We start from the raw sequence: 19,380 nt of genomic DNA on the forward strand, positions 1-19,380 counted from the left end.
GAATGGAAGGTAATAAAGTACCAAAATTCAATGTCATTATTATTAATTAATGGTAATAAAATTAATATAATATCCCATCAACACATATTATATTTCGGAAAATTGAAGCAATTGAGTCCGAAATTTAAACCACCTGAAGATACTATTTTACTGCATAATTATGAGACACATGGCTCACGTGCAAGTGGGTCCACACTTGTCCCCTTAATTGTTTTTATATATATATATATATATATATATATATATACATACATATATATATATACATATTTTTTAAAATCGAGGTGGGATACATTGAGAATTTTTTTTCGTTGCAAAATTATTATTATTATCATTGACGAAATTTTATTGCAAATTATTTTTGTACAATTTGAAGCAAAAATTATGTTTTTTTTTAAAAAACATCGAAATTCGAAACATTTGATTTTGATGCTTCGTACACTTTTTCTACCTCTGAGAAATCACGTTCTGTGAACTTATAATCGTTTATAAAGCTTGTCTTTTCATGTTTCTTTCTTTATTTATTTGATAAAATTAATTTTGATAGAACCACAAGTTAATAGATATTAGTAAAACTTTTATTTAATTTGGAAAGTTAACCATGTTACAATAATACGCACATATACATGCAATGCACACGTATCCGATATGAGTAGATCTCTTGTGAGACGATCTCACGAATCTTTATATGTGAGAGGGATCAACTCTACCGATATTCACAATAAAAAGTAATACTCACACGAGTTTTTGTCGATTTATATTTAATATAAAGAAAATTTAAAAATAATGATGCATCGGATAGCTGACCTGATATAAACATGACACTCGTTCCGTACCCGAATAACCCAAAGACTAAAAAGCCCATTCATAAAGGTAAAGCTTGGCCCGTATCTGATACTACAAGGACCAACACTTATCAAGGAAGTCTAATTGATGTCACCTCAAGGATCACTTCACAATGGTTCGCCGATAAAGATCTTATATCTTTTGGTACATGGTCTTTTGTGACAACCGATCTTTTACTTTTGCTAGTCTTCTGTGTCAAATCTAAAGTCAAATTTCGATGTTCATCAAATGTTCTATTATAAGATATGCATATTAAATGTGCCAAAGTTCACAGTGCGCATGCGGCGGATTTCCAGACACAATAATATCATATGTATTTGAAGCACGTTATTACCTTTAATGCCACATTCATATATTCTCTACTTGTCTTGTATACTGAGTGGATTTGCCACTTGTTCGGTGATAAGACATGTGATATAACATCAAACGCAGCTAAAGAAATGGACAGGAACAACAGAAAAAGAGAATGGCACTCACAATACAAAACTTTTCCAATTGATTCCACATTTATTCTACAGCATTGCAATTATCAGTTGTCACAAACGGTGGAACATGTGATAAGAAGATAGAATTGCAAAACTCGTCTATTACTAATAATACTTGAAATAAATAATGAAATGGGTAAATACCATATCTGCTGAGCGAAAATCCATGTTATAGTCTGAGTGTATCGATATTTCGCTTTCCTTCCGGCCCTTTTGTGTACCATGATGAATAATAGTCTCCATAAACCACTTGATGATACTTAGGCGGCTCAAAAGCTGGGCGTATGATCTTTGTTTTTGCAGGGTCGTGAAATGAGGAAACAGATAAACGTGCTTTTTTAGCATTAGTTATAGCCCGATGGACAGCACTTTTATATTCTCCATTCGTTATAATCTGAAAGTAAAAGACAGTTCTAATTCAAAGAAAATAGACAGAAATTACAACTTCTTTGAACATGATTGTTTACACGCCCACGTATTTTTCATACGTTAATGCAACAGATATGATAGCCAAAGACACAAGAAAGTGGATATCAAATACAAGGTACTGATGATGATTCCAGATAAAAAATACAACTACTATATATATTATACCATTTTAACTTGAAAAACTTACAAAATCTCTCCAAAATTTGTACGATATAAGACAAGAAAAACCCAAATATCAATTGAATCATCTCCTAATTTACCTAGTCTAAAATGCTTTCAGAATGCGTACAATCAGTGAATATAGATATGCATACGTAGATGCATAAACAGATCATATACATTCATGTTCTCCAGTTTTATGCTTGCGTGCAAGGAAAAGTGATATAAAGTGGTCATCGGACAAGAGTATAGCACAAATGTAATGGGTGTTACAGCGGTCGAACATCCATGATATAACAATCCAAAACTATATGCTATATCACTTGGTACCGGACTAATTTCATTCGAGCAATTAAGCTTCTCTCAAACACCACATGTATACAATCCGATTAATCACATGTTCGGCATTCGAGATTTAAAACAATTTGCAGATGACAATGAAAAACATATGAACTTACTGATAGCAGATGATCACAGACATTTGAGATAAAAGCAATGACAATGAAGATTACCTCAGTTTGGTCAGACAAAATAACTACAATAGCATGTGGTAATGGATTGATGGGTATCCATTCTCCATCTTTCAAGACCTCAAGGCCGCCAATGTCATCTTGAATGATAAGTGTGATGGCACCGATATCAGAATGTGATTGTAATCCAAGAGTAAGCTCGGGCTGTGGGCAAGGAGGGTAGTAGCTAACAGTGATGTTTTGATAGAATTCACCAATACCATCTTTAATTGATGAAGATGGTAAGCCTAGGCTTTCAGCGATCAAACTGAGTAGTTTTTGAGCTAGAATGTGCATTTGTTCACTGTAATCAGTTACTGTTTTTCTGTACATGATCTTACACTTGGTCATTTCGCATAACTAAGAAAGAAGTCGGGGTTACTGACTCATAGGCAACCTTAATGCGATAGATAGAGAGAGAGAGAGAGAGAGTTCACCTGTAATCAGATGAAAAATGTGGCCACTTAGATGGATTGCGGCGCGATAGGGGTAAAGTATGGTGATCAAAATAATCCCTCCAATCCAAAACTGTATCATTTGATGAAACTAGCATTCGGCTGCCGTAGCCCTCAGAAGCAGGGGACTCGGTGTCGCATGAATAACTGAGCTTTTGAACCATAGTACAATCCTCAAAAAAACAACGGCCCACCCTCATCATTCCATCCAGCAATCCAAGTGGAACCCCATGATTGATCACTTGAAAGGCACCCCATTGCCCGCAGGCTTTTCCCAGTTCTTCATGGACAGAATTAACATTGGTAAGATCTATCACGGGCGCAGTTGGACCATGCTGATCACTTCTTTTTTCAAGATTTTTATTCGGCCTGGTGTCGTGCGGCTGAATATATTGCGGTGGCACTACCACTTCACCATCTTGTACAAACGATTGCACTCTGACGTGATTAGCATCAACTGCCATTTTGTTTTCTTCAAGGCCTAATTACAATAATAGCCTATGAAAAAAAACAAAGAAAAACCCACACATCGTTTGCTGCAATGGATTTTTTTTTCAACTTCTAGTGCGCGAATAATGCAGAGTTTTTCCTATTAACCCTTTACCAAACATTCCTCAGAACTATGAAAATCAGATCAACATGTAGGTGAGAGATTTATAATGAAATCAAGATTCAGAAATGCTGATAATATCCAAAGCCAAATAATTTACCCAAAAAAAACATACCTTTACCAGGGTTATGATGAATAATTGTAGTATCAACGTTTAAACCTAAAAATTAATCAAGAAAAAAGTGAAAAATATTAATGAATTGTTGTAACTGGACGGGCGGCAAGTGCGTGGCACACAGCTATCTGCAAAGCTTCGAACCCAGAAAGGGGCTCTACTACATAATATAACTCATCAAAAATATATCTTGTAAAATTTTTTTAATTAACTCTAATAATAATTTATATATATCTTATAATATATGTTATATAAACAAAAATATTATATTTTTTAAAAAATAAATAAAAATAAAACATTATATATAAATAAAAACAAAAACAAAAATTAGTGCAACGTGCATTGCACGTGACCTGCAACTGAAAACCTCAAGCTTCAGCTTCTGCGCTCAACTCGAACACCTCTCTTCGTTGCTTTGTGCTTTTCCTTCCCTGCTGATTTCTAAATTCTTCTTTTTGATATTCAATTCAGTAAAAATAATGCAAAAACAATTCCCAGAAAATTTCATGTAATCATGTGAGTTATTATTGGATTGAATCTTTATCTGATGTTTTTTCTTGCTCTATGATAATATCCTCATTCTTTTGAAATCAAAGAGCCGAACTGCTTGTGACATTACAAAAACCAGCGAAAAAAGGGAAGGCGAAAAGGCGTTACGTATCATATACACCATGATTAATCTCTTTAAAAGAAGTGGGTTTTCAATTAAGAATAAATGTTTAAATATTGCTGGATCACCATTCATTGGACTGGAGCACACGCCTTCAAAGTCCGTACCTAATGTGGGCTTTGCTGAATTTTCATTTTTGGCCGCAGAAAGATCTGAAATCGGTGATTTTTCCAAAAGGGTATGCCCAAGATTGGATTTTTATCATACTTGTTTTCAGTTTTTATTTTTGCTAAGATTTATAGCTTATGATTTATTGCTCGTACATGTGAAGAAATGGTCTGCTCTGTGTGTGTTGTCCCTATCTTGTTGTGTTATAATTGATCATTACTCCTCCAGAGTTGAAACAATGTGGCATTCAGTGTTTGTCTAGTTGAATTTGCCTTTTGGAATGGTCTCATCAGTAGTAAACCAATTGGAATGCATGAGAATGGATGGAACGGAATGGGAATGGCTAGTTCTGTTCGATAATTCCATCCTTGCCTAGGTTGAAGTATGAATGGATTGTATCAGTCAAAAATTCATAACAGGCGAAGAAAAGGTATAGAACCGGAAAAACTGTGGAACAGAATTGTCGGATATGGAATCGAGGATAGAAATTATATTTTAGCTTTGTAACCGAGAACAGAGAAACAATTCTCTAAATTGTTACTTAAAGAAATATAATTAACCGGCATCACAAGTGGTTGATAGGAAGAGCATAAACACAATTTTACTGGCTGCCACTTTTATGCCACACGTGAGTCTGTTTTGGATGTTCAATGTTCCTTTCGATTGCTTAGAATGATATGCGGGTAAAGTGCTTCAACTCAAGTTGCAGACAGCTAGAGAATCAATAATGGTACTGCTATCTTAAGGATTATTTCTCTCCTTGGCACAAGGTTTTAGTAAGCTATGCAGGAAGAGAAAAGCTGCTGGATGGTGCTTGTATGATTCGATTGTTATTTATTTAAGGCATTGCAACACATAATCTTTCATGATAAAATAACACAAAATTGAGACTTTAAATTCAATAACTAACATTTAGCCTAATAAATTTAGACGCCTACTTTGATTATTTTTTTCTTCCAAAAGAGAGAACATCAAATCCTTACGACATCTTCATGTCTCGATGATCTAGCAACCGTATGAATTGTTAGTAAAAGGTAGTCTTCACCGCTAAAGGTAACAAATTAATGGCCGTTATTGCTAGAAAGACTTCTTTGCTTTGATGTACGGCCACACATGATCATATATTTATTTATACTCACGGAAATCTTGTGTACGAATTCTTTTGTTGTGTGAATTCTTCACTCATTAACTATGACTAATAATATTGTTTTTTTTATTTTATTTTGCAGGTTACCCGTCGAGTTGGTGGTTAGTATGCATTCATTATAGCTAAATTTATTTCCTGTTATAGACCTGCTACATGCGAGTGATTGTCTATAATTGATGAAAGTTTAACCTACACTACGTTCATTCTTTTAACGTGCTGCCCTCATTCTTCCTCCATGTCAATATAGCTCTTTACATATTTTTTTAATCATATATCCGGTTCATTAATAAATATAAAATATACATTTAAAGGACGAGACATCCTACCGACCAATCTCTGAAAAGGATATTAACAACACAATTGGGATACCTTGCCTTGACATGAGAAGATTACAAGTAATTGATTTGAGCTAATAAATATATAGCTCAACACTTTTTTTTGTGGGATACTTTCCATCCTTGCTTGGAATTTATGATAATAAAATCCACCATTCAGTCACTTTCATCTTTAGATAGTTGCTATAATTTCATTAGGTCAACCTGATAATTTTTCATAGACTGCAGGATCATTCATTGGCTGTTTACTAATATCGGGAGCACATGTTTCGTGATCCATGTCTAAATCAGCAGACAGTAGATTTTGTTCTTTATTTTTCCGTTTTTACTTACTTTTTTAGACTCGGGGGACTTTTTTTAAGAAATTTATAGCTTAAGTAGACTTTCTATTAACTATAAATAATTGATATTCATTGACAGATCAATGTGTCCAACGCAAAGATCATGGGACCAGGCGACATGCTATGATCTGTCAGTCCTCATTTCAATGTGCCATGAGCAATAGAGAAAATATGAGAACTTCTTGTCTTGTTAGATGCCTTTCTTCCGGAGCTACAGAGTCTACTGGGAAAAAAGAATCTGAGGTTCTCCCTTTAGTTAAAGAATTTCTACATGATGTTTATTCATTGGGTTCACTATATTCTAGAAACTGCTCCATGATTCTTATTGGTTTCAACATACTAGAGTCACATTTTTAGCTAGACTTTACGTTTTAGTTTACAGCTACTTTTTTTTTAATCGTTATTTGACAAGTGATTATCGAAGATTCCTCTGATCTTTCCCTAGCTATTTGCATTCTCATGTTTAGTTTGTTCTGTGTGTGTATGCAGTGTAGGTTGAAAATGTAAGTTTTAATGCATCTCATGAAATTTTCAGTCCCCGTGTATTATTGGTTGCCCAAATATTAATAAAGAAAAATCAATTGCCATTATTGGTTAATCTTGTCATGTGAGACTTTGCTAATTAATGTCGTTTCGTCAACAAGATGATTCACGCTACATGCCAAAAGTGATTACAATTATGAAGTTCCTTATCAAGTTGCATTCATTCTTATGTTTATATTTTAAAAAATAAGTATACGCATTACAACCATATCTGTATAATATTTGTTTGATGTGATTTAATTGGTATTTAGGTAGTGAAGTGATGGTGATATTTGTATTCTAATTTGAGAGAGATTTCTACCCTCTTGGTATGGATGTAGGTCATGTCGGATCACGTAAATTATGTGTTGTAATGTGTTAACTCTTCAGTTATGTTTCTAGTATTCAAAATTCAATAGAATGATTATTAATTTATTAAATAATTTGGTGTATTTGTGGCTTACTGCATAAAAAAATCCTCATACTTACCTTTCCCATTTTGACAGACTCAAAAAAATGTATCCACCATCGAGGATCCCTTTGATTCTCCAACATATAATATCCCAGAGAAGCCGGTGACATTTACAGAAGGAGCTTCATACAGTCTTATCATTCTTGCAGGGCTTGGCATTGCTGGGGCTGCAGCTTATGGTGTTTTCAAGGAACTGATATTTGAACCGAAAGAGTGAGCTGCATTTGTTTATCCGTTTCTATTTGTTTTCCAATCTAACTATTAATCTGCCTGAACCCATGAGATTTCTATATCCAATGTTTAATCGATATTCTTTGATGCTTTGTAGGTACAAAATATTTGGGAAGGCTCTTGAACGGATTCAGAATGACAGCCAAGTAAGCATCCACCAAGATTATGTCGTGAAATATCGTTCTTTCTGTTGTTGAGCATGAGTGCATGAATGAAAATATATTTGCTTCTTGAAATTTAGAAACTAACCGTCTATGCAAAATAGTGGTTAATACACAGCTATGTGTAAGACATTTTGAGTGTCTAGAAATCAAATTGGAGGGGGGGAAATTGTTAAAATGAGAAGCCTTAATTATAAACAAATTAAATACTAGTTAAGTTTGTGGTTGTTTCTATCTTGGCTGCTGAAAATGATTCATATTCCCTATTATTCAACAGGTCAGGGTTAGAATTGGATCCCCAGTTACAGGTTATGGTTCAGAAAGTAGGAATCGTGCTGCCCGACAACGTATACCCAATAACAAATGGACTGATGAAGATGGCGTTGAACATATTGTGGTGAGTGGTAACTTATATTTTTTTAAAATCCCCATTCCCACATTCGTTTGTGATGGTGATATTTGTCCCCTAATGTAGTAAATTACTCCATGCTGTCTCTCTCTCATTTAAAATCTGGGATCCATCCATGATCATGAGCCCAGGGTGTGATGATTTTGGCGGATTCAAAATCGCTCTCTGTATTTTATGTGCAAATTCATTAAGCAGCTGAAACCTTTGAGAGAAACATTTCAAGGCTCACATTTGTTCTTGAAGGTTAATTTCCACATTCGTGGTCCACATGGAGCTGGCAAAGTGTACACAGAGATGTTTAAAGACAAGGTGGACAAGCAATGGAAGTTCATGTACCTAATCGTTGAAGTCACATCGCCTTCACCGGCTCAACTAATGCTCGAGTCTTACGTTCCAGCGTGAGAAAACGTGAAGCTGAAGACGATTCATAAATGTCGTTATCACCAGCAAAAACTCATCACAGATGTTTTATTAACAATGAAATTGTGGGTTTTTGTTGAAATTTTGGACTCATGTTCAGTTGAACCTGCTTAACAGGAGTTGTTGTCCAGTTGAAAACATGTGAAGGTTTCTTTTAAGCTGCAAACTTGCGATTGTTGTAAGCCGAACTTCTTCTGGATTTTACTGGGAAATGAGTGTGTTTGAGATTTAATGATGATAATTTCCTGGTGCAACAAAAGCATTAAAAAAATAAATAAATGAAAGGAACATGACATGGTAGTCTTATCATATAAATAACTTGACAAACAAAAATGTATTCGTATCATCGTTTACTCTTTGCCTTCTCCAGCCCGGTCCTTACATTTGCACCCACCACCTTCATGTCTTCTACCTACAACGTAACAAACATTAAACCAAATAGGAAATAATAGCCATAAGCTCCACCTATTTATTCGAAAAAATTGTAATTTTATTGTTTATGTTTGTTTGTTGTTTTTTTTTTAAACAAAATTAGTCATGTATTTTTAATTTTTTTTAATAATTTTAGTTTAACAAAAGGAGTTCGAGCTCGGTTAGTTAATAGCTCGTTTATCATGTTTAACGAATCTAACTCGAGCTCAGCTCGTTAAGCATGTTCTTTTTCGAGCTTACTAAACAAACTCAAACGAGTTTTTTAACGAGTGGAGCTTCGAGCAGCTTGGTGCGTGTACATCCCAATAGTTAGGACCCTTATATTCAAATTTTGATCCACCCTTTGGTCTGGTTTTTTAATTTATTTTGAACGGGAACATTATTTTCTGATAATTGTAATCCATAACAAGAGAGCAAATTGATAAATCTTGGTACAAAAATTGAGATTCAGCTGATAGTACCAAATCATATTCGAGGGTGGCCTTCGAAAATAATAGCAACATAATTCATATTGTAAAATGAGTATTAAATAACTTGGAACCCCAAGGGAGGAAGTCTGGAACTATTTTCGAGTACCATGTCGAATTTGGATACATTAATTGACAATAATATCTTAAACACACACATTGTATGCTTGTACAATTTTTTTAAAATTCATCTGATATATACTAAAATAAAAATAAATCATAATTATAAAAAGTAATGACATTATAAAATAAATAATAAAAAAGAAATTGAAAAGTGACGTGATACACCAAAATTGATGATACACCACATTTGTAGGTCTAACCTCATGTTGTTTGTTCAACAGTCGGAATATCTTCGAAAGAAATAAAGATGACACCCCTGTCCACGTCCCGTTAGTGTGTCACCACGCTCACACATCGTGTGGGGTGCCATTTATTCTATTCTATGCACCCCATTGCATCGATCTTGGACCGACTTTGTTTTTTGCCGATGCACATATTTCAGACAAGGATATACACATCTCGCTCTCTAAATTGTTTTTATTGCGTATTTACACTTTTCTAATTATTATATGAAACAGAACGAGAGACCACAATATCATAATCAATGGAAATACCGGATTAAATTTACAAAATAATTGAGCCATGAGCCAATAATCTATAGGAGCCAATCTAGAAAAGAAAGCATACAAATTTCAATATCATTTAATGAAAATTTTGGACCAAAAACTTAGATGGTTCCATCTTCTCCTTTCAATGTCAAGAAGCAAACCAATACGATGTTAACTTCACATCCTACGTTGAAAATAAATAAGTAAATACTAAAAAAGAATCAAAGCCTAAAACTCAACCAAATGCTTTGGATTTAATGTTTCTCAAAGCAGAAACGGGCAACGAAATGCGTGGAATTGCCAGATCAGATTCAAGAAGCTTAGAGATACGACACCACGTTAGTCTCTTATACTAAAAAAGATGGAGTCAAATGTGTAATGTGTCATCATCACCTTTGCACTAACTTCTAGTGCAAAGCTCTGGTTCTACATTCGCTAAAAAGCGTCTATATATTGCAAACAAGAGGTGTCATAAACCAACCGTAAACATATAAGCTTTTTAAAAATCTTCAACATATTAGACGAGGAAGGCGTTCAAATCTAAAGACAACTTTCAAATATCAGCTTGCTTCCACTAACTCGTACAACCACTCTTCCGATCTTCTAGATCATCTATTTGATACAAAAGCAATATCGAACAAAAGAAACATTTGTGCATGAGTTCATTCATTTTTCGCGTGGCACAAAGTAAGGATGCAGAAGATCATATTCCAGGACATTTTGTTGATTATTCGCTCATTATCTCAAAAGCAGTTCAAACCAATATTAATATGCTCATAATAAATACATACATCTAAAACATATCAAAACTATCACATATCAAACAAACAACCGAAAAACATGTATAGGGTGTTCATCTCTTAGCCACTCTTTCTCTATACACGGCTGCGGGTTATCAGAGAAAATATTGCTTCAAACACATGCCTGATGCCAGTTTCTAGGTCATATTGTTTTCCCTGAAATTACCTATCTTTAAATTTGGATAAAGAAGAAGCAGCAGCAGACCAGAGCAAGAACAGCAAAGAGGGAGAAACTAAAACTAAAAAAAATTCAGGGGATCAAACACCATATTTTTCTTTATATCTAAAACATAAAATTATATAATTCAACAGAAAAATTTAGTAAGAACTAGAGATGATGGACCTACTGGCCCCCTCTTACTCCGCCACAGTAACATCATTGTTCTCACACTTCTCAGTATTAGCCAAGTCCAATTGCACAGCATTGACAGTCAGTGAGGTGACAAATGTAATACAGATTTCTCACATATAAAGTCAGATAATAAGTCACCCATCAGCTCGGCCAAAAAAGATCCAAAAGACTAAGTATTGTTCTGAACCCATAATTCAAGAGAAATTAGTTTAGAATCCATATTTACATTCCAAAAGACAGTCAAAAAAATGGAATGCCAAGCACCTAAATACTTCCAGGATAGCGTATGAGGGCACAATCATGTATCCATTGATGGTATCTAACCCTGTACAAAACACAACCATTTCTATAAGAACACAGTAAAAAACTAACATAAGGATCGAAACCAAACTGAATAGATTGAAACTATACCTTAAGATAATTCTCTGACACCTTGTATGAATCCGGTGTTATAGATACCAACCACATTCCAGGAAATACAAACTGCAATCACAAACATCATATCAAAAAATCGTGTTAGAATAGCAAACTGGCATAAAAAGACCATACGAAAAACTAACAGTTCCATCCAAAACAATATGATCAAATTAAAATACAATTGTACAGAGATTTTCTTACATCCACTTGTTTCTGTATGTTCTTGGCTCTCTTCTTAGGCCTCCTAGCTGGCTTTGATCCAGTCATAGAGAAAATATCCTCCTCGATCTCCTCCTTCGTTAAGGCAATCAAAACACTGAGTTTTTTCTTCACTTTCTTCTCGCCCCCTCCACCTCCGCCGCTATTTCCTTCAACTTCCCCTGATCTATTGGTCAGATTCCTCGAGGGAGAATGAACTTTATTCTTATCAGACAGGACCGCTGCGATAACTCTTGCTCCATCTCTATTCGTATTAACGCACTTGTTGATCTGCTTCCGCGGTCTCAAATTCCAAATCTTTGTTTCTTCGTCGTTATTGTTGTTCGTCTTTCCCTCCTCTTCCACCACGCCAGTCTCATCCCTGTCATCATTAATGTCGAGCTTCATCAGTTCTTCTAGTGTAGTGTCTTCTTCAGATTTGTTATTGGGAGGAATTTTTATCAAAATTTTTGATACATTAACTGCGGCTGATTCTCCTTCTGCCACTTTCTGCTTCTTTCCTGGTTTCTCCTCGGCCCGTTCAGAATTTGATGCATAAGCTCCATTCTTTATACTTACACGCGAAGGATTCCTCGAATGGTTCCTCTTATATTCAATCAAACAACCCTTATTCCTCCCTAAAGCCTCCGATTCAGAAGCAAGCTCACGCTTCGAAGATTGCCTCACAGAGTCACCACGGATCTGTAACTTTTTGACCGAGTCACTACCCCTCAGCGAGTGTTTCATCCATTCGCCTTCAGAAGTCTGGTTAGACAATTCTCCGCCGCCAATCTTAGACTGTTTCACCAAATTATCCGTAGACTCAAACGCCAACGGCGACGCAGAATCTCGCAACGGCGATTGACGTAGCGGAGACACGGTAGATGGATTAGGCCTCCTTAACGGCGATTTGACGGATCGGCGGCGCTGGTGGTGGCCATTGGAGTGCCCGTCCTTGTTCCACTTAAGATGAGGCAGATTGAAATTATGCAGCGGCTGGGACTTCGCTGGAACTGTAGAGGCCATATCAACGACACCGTTGGTTGAATCAAAACCCCAGAAAAAAACACGCTAATTGCGCAGAAGGAACCTATCTGAAGCGTGATCGGCGGCGTAATTTCATTGCAAGACTGAATGACACAAGCAAAAACGCCTACGTATATATGTATCGTACTGCGAAAGTATGTGTGCTCGGACTAGGGTTTTTGTTAACTAAAGCTTTAAGGAGAAGGATTTGTGACTGTGGAGAGAAACCAAGAGTTTAGAGAGAGAACGGTGCTACAGAGAATGGCGTGGAGAAGAAGGTCTTAAAGCTTATATCTTGTTGATGTTGCATGTATTTTTATTATATTATTATTATTATTATTATTATTATTATTATTATTTTTAAATATTCTTTTTATTTTATTTTGTTTGAAAATTTTACTTATTTTTTCTTAAAAGGTCCATCGAATAAATCGAGATATGAGTAGAGTAGATGTTGATTCGAGAAAGATGACAACACTAATCTCCAAAAATATCTTTCTAAATATTTCAGTTAGAAATATGCTTTACATAAAAATATCGATCTTGAAAATATATTGACACAACTCATTATATCTTTGACATGTTGCGATTTAACTCGACAAGAATCATGATATTTCTTTGGTATTACATTTTTTATACGCAATGCTGGAGACGTATATGATCCATTGTTCATAATACTGTTCTTCGCACGAAAATATAATGAATGCCTCGATTCTTGAGTAACATTACAGGCTAGTATGTTCATGAAATTTGAAGTTCTGTCAAGATGGATGTATAAGTGCATGTGTGCGTGGTAGCGACATGAATGTCGCATGGATGTCAGGATTCAAACCTTAGTGAAAACAAAATCGTCATTGGAGGCATTCATGGGACTAATGTTTAGCCAATGATAAAAGTAGTTCTTTTGTGAAATCTGATTGTTTGTAACTTGTAAAAGAAACATGAGTAAAGTCCCATACACAGATCGTCCCAACTTCAAATTTACCTAGTATTGTCCAAGGTCCTTCAAGTGTCCTTTGATACAATATATCTGATCTAGGAAAAAAAACACCCATGTTCAAAGTTCTCTGATCTGCACATTCATCCTTGTTGAAGGACACTTACATGAATCACAGAGACCCCCTGCAGGCAGATAAAACACCGTAAATATTGATAAATGATCATGCATGAAACTGGAAATTGAAGAACTGGAACCGGAAATGATTTAGAAAGGATATCAGCTTATTTTTATGATTTTATTTATATATACTAAACATCTCATACTAAAGTTTACAGGACAATGAAACTATATTTCAGTTTTAGTCTCATTCTCATAATTATTTTTTGATGATCAATTTTACCCGTTCAAGACCCAAATTGGGAAATTTTAGCCAAGAAATTAGAATGTTTTGACAAGAAGGACCAATATGAATTGTCTCATAATAGTTCCATGACTGAAATTGATGATAACTAACACAGAGAAATCAAAATGTAAACAAGACTACAAATGAAGATTTTCTTCCCCTATACTAAGATGTCCAAAAAACTGTTCACTGCAACGACACATTACAACACATTTGAAGAGATAATGTGCTGGAAGATGGACAGATATTCCAATTAACAAAATTAAACAGAGGTTTTTTAATTACATAAAGTGTAAAGTGTAAAGTGTACAATAGGTTATGTGTTACACGAGGCCCATTTTCCACAGCACAAACATCTGCATTGATTTATGCTAATGTCTATTTCCATTTGCAATCCACATGTATACGTGATCACGTAGATTGATGAAGAAGAACAATTATTTCCATTTTGCTTCAATTTTTTGAGATGACTTGCATCTACACGTACAACGGTTAATACTTAAAAGTAACACTTAAAAAAGATAATTTTTTATTTTTGAACTGGTCACTAGTAAACTGACAGATAAAGGATCACACAGCAATCTATTTCGTTCTCCAGTGTCATACCTTTCAATGGACATGTGAAATAGTAGCAATGACCTATAACGTTCAGATATTCAGAGAAATATTGAAGAAACTATCCGCAGTGATATTTATTTTCCCTGCAAGAAGCACAATTATGACACGACTGTCATCTAATGCAAAATTTCCTTCTCCTTCTCACAAGTGTGGCAAAATGATAGTAAATGCCAAAAGAAAGCAGGAAAATGATACCTTCCATGAGTTTTCAAAGACTTCGTATCTGCTGACAGTTATCGCTCCTAAACTACCACCAGGGAAAAATATCTAAAAGAACAAAATCTAGATATCGAATAGAAATGATATATGTAGAACAAATAATAAAAATCATTTTAGAATTACATTCTATCTCAATCTGTTTGTGAACATTCTTTGCCCTCCTCTTTACCGTCCTTGAAGGCATTTTCCAGTCATCTCATCTATGACTTCAAAGATTTCTTGTTGCCTAAGCTCAAGAGAGAAGTTAGGTAGCTCGGGAAAATCCTCTTCTTTCTTCTTCTCACTGACCATTTTCCCAGGGCTTTGGTTGCTTGTCTTTCGCCCCAGCAGCTTTTGATGATTGCTTTTCCGATTCATTCTTCATCTAATCTTTTTATAAAGAGCGAGTTAGATCTAGATGATCCCGGCGATGACATTCTGCTGTTACTCCCTTGTTTGATTGAGTTAATATCTTCAGAAGAAGACACTGTATCATCAGAGCGAAACTATCCACTGTCAAACTCACACCACGGACGCAAAATAGTGCTTATAACATCATATATTTGGAGCCTTACTAAAACGTTACCATATACCTACATGGAATTAACTGTGCACTGTCTGTGCAAGAGAAGGATGTGGGGTGTCTGTGCAAAATTTGTGCACTTTCAAATGCACACACACACATGCATATATACATGTATAGATTTCAATTTAATCATACCAACTGGGTTATATATTTTTGGCTATACAAACTGCAATATGCATGCGTACAAATTTACAAATCTGCTATATTGCATGTACATTGAGGTGTAGAAGATACTATCCACAACAGGATGCCATAGATTTCTAGTTATCATGCATATATTAGTACACATTTTGATGCCTTATATGTGCACGCACCGATCTATGTATATGCACAAAGATACGAACAATGAAATATAAATGACTGCTTATATATGTCGACATTCAGGTTGCTGAATACAAGTGCACATGCATCAATTTTGGAACATATATTGCAATCTATATAGATGCTGGGAAAGAGCAAGGTTGACTGATGTCATAACAAATTAATGAAATTTGGCCTTCCTGAAATAAGATTTTGGATTTATTTGATATTGAAATAAAATGTGCAAAACTACTACCAGCATAGTTTTGGCTGTTTTCCCACCAACACTCAATTTCCATAGTTATTGCCCTTCCCAGTTCCTTGAGTTCTTGACTACTAGTGCACTTCTACAAAATTAATTTAGTTTCTGAATTTTTCTACATGAAATTTTGAGAATGCATTCTATGCCAGGTACAAATTTTAAATTATTTTGCCTAGAATTGGTGTAATCTAGAGCACTAATTTTACTTACTAAACTTGGTTCATCATAATCGATCACATCAAATATCAAAACCCTGTAATTGCCACCAAGGACGAACATTTAATGTTTCTTCCATCATCCTTACTCACCTTCCATACACAATTTAAGAGGAAGGCTGTCAACTTTGTTTAGGAAAGGTTAGGTGATTTAACCTCCTTGTAACACCATACACTAGAAAATTCTTAAATTAGTTGGACTGTTGCTGATTACAGAAATTTAAGTAATTTAACCTATCTCTCTCGTCCATACCAGAGGTTTACATAGTAGTGACAATGTCATGTTAAGCTCATAAATGATGACATAGAAGTGGAAAAAATTGAATATTGCCGCTCTACAATAGTAGATTCAAGACTGAAGTATCTAAAAGATATACCGTTAAAAGGCTCCGTTTTGGAGCATGGAGCGAAAAGAAAATTTGAAAAAAAAGTTTTGTTTTGAGAGTTTTTTAAGTAATAGAAAATAAAGTAGAGGGAGAGGAAATCTTTCTCCTCCACAACCAAAATATTTTCCTTCCAAAAATGGAGGAGAACACACATTGGAGGGAATTTTTTTTTTGTACCAAATATTTTTTAGTATTTTCCTCCCACTTCCTTCTAAACAAAAGAAATTTATTTCCTTTATTTTCTTTCTTCAACTCCCAAATTAAAAAAAAAATCATTATTTCTCTTAATTTCTTCTCTTTTTTTCTTTTTTTGCTTTTATCTTCCCTTCTTTTCCCTTCCAACTTTCAAACTAAAGTCTAAATGTGAAAGCAAAAAGAATTTACCTTGACATGGATTCATAACTACCAAAGATTTTTTTCAGAAAAAAATAGAGATATTGGTGTTTCTCTTCTACATCATCCCTCCATCAATATATTTGAGATAGTGGTATTGGAGAAAAGGGTTTTGCAGGCAGATCTTCTCTGGGTAATGCTGTTTTTCCTAGCATTTCCAACTTTTAAATGTGGATTGAGAGGCACTATTATTTTACTCAAATCACTTCACACAATGTTGGTTCTGCCTCGGAATCCAAAAAGCTATACAGATTTATCACAAAATCGAGTTTCTTCATGTCAATTGACTTTTTCATGGGAGGAATGGTCGTCAATAAGAATTGCATGAGTTATTCACACCAAAAAATATATAATGATGGCACATGCAGGAGAATAAGAATTAAATGCCAGAAAGGCTACTCCCAACTATTCAGATTCACAATAAGTTCCCAAACAAAAGTCGGTACACTGAACAAACTAACCCATAAAAAGCATCGAGATAAAATTATCATTAAACTGAAAGTCTGTAATATTATAAATTCATAATTTAGGAGGAAAACTGTCATAACATCCACGATTACGCCTCTAATGCAATCTAAAATGGGATCCCAAGCACCTTATAAACTTCCACATATGCATTTGGAGGCTCAATTATATGTCCATCGAATGCATCTAACCCTGTATCAGGAATAACAGTTTGAAATAAAATAACAGATCAAATTAACACAAGGATACTGCAATAGAACCAAATTAAGTAGATCACTAGTACACCTTCAGACAATTCTCCGACACCTTGTATGAATCCGGAGTTATGGATATTAGCCACATTCCAGGAAACAAATACTGCAATCACAAACATTACATAAGAAAATAGCTTACTATGGAAACCTGGCTGTCCAAACTTGCATAAATCAAATATAATATTCAAAACAATATCAAATATCAAATCTTTACTTACATCCACTTGTTTCTGTATGTTCTTGGCCCTCTTCTTAGGCTTTCTCCTGGGCTTTGATCCAGTCATAGAGAAAATGTCCACCTCTATCTCCGCCTTGGACAATGCAATTGAAACGCTCAGCTTTTTTTTCACTTTCTTCTCACCACCACCATTGTTATTCCCCTCAATTTCCATGGATCTATTGGCCTCACTCCTCAAGGGTGACTGATGTTTATTTTTATCAGACATGACCGAAGTACTGATTTTTGCTCCTGCTGAATTCACATTGAGGCACTTGCTGAGAGGCTTGCGCGGCCTCAAAGTTCTCATCTTATTTTCTTCGTTTATATGAGTATCCGTTTTCATCTCTTCTTTCACCCCTTCAGTCTCATCACCTTTATCATTAGCGTCGATCTTCCTAGGGACTTCCAGTATCATGCCCTCTTCAGATTTGCTCTTTCGGTGAATTTTTATCAAGAATTTTGATTTTTTAATTCCAGCCGCATCAACATCTGTCACCTTCTGTCTCCTCTCTGATTTCTGAACAGTGTGCTCAGAACTCGATGAGAAAGTCCCATACTTCACACTTTCACAGGCAGAATTCCTCGAACGATTCCTTCTGTACTCAATCAAACCACCTTTATTCCTCTCTAAAGTCTCGGACTCCGAAGAAAACTCACGCTTTGGAAATTGCTTCACGGAGTCACCCTGAACCGGCGATTTTTTGACCGCATCACTACCCATCGGCGAGTGTTTCATCCTTTCGCGTTCAGGAGACTGTTTAAATGACGCTCTTGCGCGTATCGGAGACTGTTTGCGCAAGTTATCCTGAGACTCGAGCAGTGACGGCGACACAGAATCACGCAACGGAGACTTCAGATGCTGGGACGATGCAGAAACGACTTCCCGCAACGGCGACTGACGGAGCGGGGAGAGAGAAGACGGATCACGTCTCCGTAGCGGTGATTTAACAGAGCGGCGGCGCTGTGGGTGCCCGCTTGAGTTTCCGTCTTCACTCCATTTAAATGACGCCGGATTGAAATCATGCAGCGGCTGGGATTTCGACGGAGCCATAGACGCCATACCACCGACCGATAAAGGTATTCAAAACGACACGACTGGTTCTGGGAAAGAACCAGTTACAATCCAAATACAAAAGGGAAAAAAAAAACAGGCACACAAACTGATTCTTGATCGGCGAGCGATTCAACCCAAGAGTAAATTCACAAGATCCAAATGTGTATGTATATGTGGGCACCTATTGGTGTATTCGTGTGCGGGGCAGTCGGGTCTTCGAAGAAAGAAAGCACGAGGAAGAAGGAAATGTGGTTGCATAGCGAGAAATGGTTCTGCAGAAGATGCAATTTCTTCTGGAGAAGCTTTTGAAAGAAATAACTAGCTACGACTCAGTCTGGTGGTGGTGGTAATACGTGAAA

The 19,380-nt window shown here is 35.6% G+C and overlaps 4 protein-coding genes across 13 annotated transcripts; 1 reads left to right on the plus strand and 3 right to left on the minus strand.

Annotated features, from left to right (window-relative positions):
* Positions 1-787: 787 nt before the first annotated feature.
* LOC142527635 (jasmonate-induced oxygenase 1-like) lies at positions 788-3,782 on the minus strand. 5 transcript variants are annotated; one of them, XM_075632481.1, is made up of 5 exons: positions 3,609-3,782; positions 2,866-3,364; positions 2,432-2,753; positions 1,476-1,725; positions 788-1,047 (listed from the first exon to the last, which is right to left on the minus strand). In XM_075632481.1, exons 2-4 carry the CDS (start codon positions 3,345-3,347, stop codon positions 1,501-1,503), a joined length of 1,029 nt encoding a protein of 342 aa, XP_075488596.1. In that variant the 5' UTR covers positions 3,348-3,364; positions 3,609-3,782; the 3' UTR covers positions 788-1,047; positions 1,476-1,500. The 5 variants fall into 5 exon arrangements, with proteins under 5 accessions (XP_075488596.1, XP_075488597.1, XP_075488598.1 ...); XM_075632482.1 differs by lacking the exon at positions 788-1,047 and adding an exon at positions 1,299-1,358; XM_075632483.1 differs by lacking the exon at positions 788-1,047 and having other exon boundaries at positions 1,299-1,725; positions 2,866-3,381.
* A 160-nt stretch (positions 3,783-3,942) lies between these two features.
* On the plus strand, positions 3,943-8,590 carry LOC142527531 (putative mitochondrial import inner membrane translocase subunit TIM21). Its single transcript, XM_075632364.1, has 7 exons — positions 3,943-4,456; positions 5,616-5,634; positions 6,289-6,452; positions 7,238-7,416; positions 7,532-7,580; positions 7,873-7,992; positions 8,248-8,590. Exons 1-7 carry the CDS (start codon positions 4,280-4,282, stop codon positions 8,404-8,406), a joined length of 867 nt encoding a protein of 288 aa, XP_075488479.1. The 5' UTR covers positions 3,943-4,279; the 3' UTR covers positions 8,407-8,590.
* Positions 8,591-10,672: 2,082 nt separating this feature from the next.
* Positions 10,673-13,009, minus strand: LOC142527114 (uncharacterized). The gene is made up of 3 exons (XM_075631828.1): positions 11,705-13,009; positions 11,498-11,569; positions 10,673-11,411 (listed from the first exon to the last, which is right to left on the minus strand). Exons 1-3 carry the CDS (start codon positions 12,725-12,727, stop codon positions 11,406-11,408), a joined length of 1,101 nt encoding a protein of 366 aa, XP_075487943.1. The 5' UTR covers positions 12,728-13,009; the 3' UTR covers positions 10,673-11,405.
* Positions 13,010-13,614: 605 nt separating this feature from the next.
* On the minus strand, positions 13,615-19,360 carry LOC142526664 (uncharacterized). 6 transcript variants are annotated; one of them, XR_012815294.1, is made up of 6 exons: positions 17,966-19,360; positions 17,779-17,850; positions 15,031-15,373; positions 14,884-14,955; positions 14,677-14,771; positions 13,615-13,849 (listed from the first exon to the last, which is right to left on the minus strand). XR_012815294.1 is itself a non-coding variant. In XM_075631189.1 (3 exons), the coding sequence occupies exons 1-3, from the start codon at positions 19,025-19,027 to the stop codon at positions 15,281-15,283; spliced, it is 1,227 nt and encodes a 408-aa protein (XP_075487304.1). In that variant the 5' UTR covers positions 19,028-19,360; the 3' UTR covers positions 14,883-15,280. The 6 variants fall into 6 exon arrangements, 2 of the variants coding, with proteins under 2 accessions (XP_075487304.1, XP_075487305.1); XR_012815295.1 differs by having other exon boundaries at positions 14,884-14,970; XR_012815296.1 differs by adding an exon at positions 17,624-17,685 and having other exon boundaries at positions 14,884-15,373; positions 17,966-19,358.
* Positions 19,361-19,380: the final 20 nt, after the last annotated feature.

This window comes from Primulina tabacum, chromosome 15 (assembly GCF_025594145.1).
Source record: "Primulina tabacum isolate GXHZ01 chromosome 15, ASM2559414v2, whole genome shotgun sequence".
Taxonomy (NCBI): Eukaryota; Viridiplantae; Streptophyta; class Magnoliopsida; order Lamiales; family Gesneriaceae; genus Primulina; species Primulina tabacum.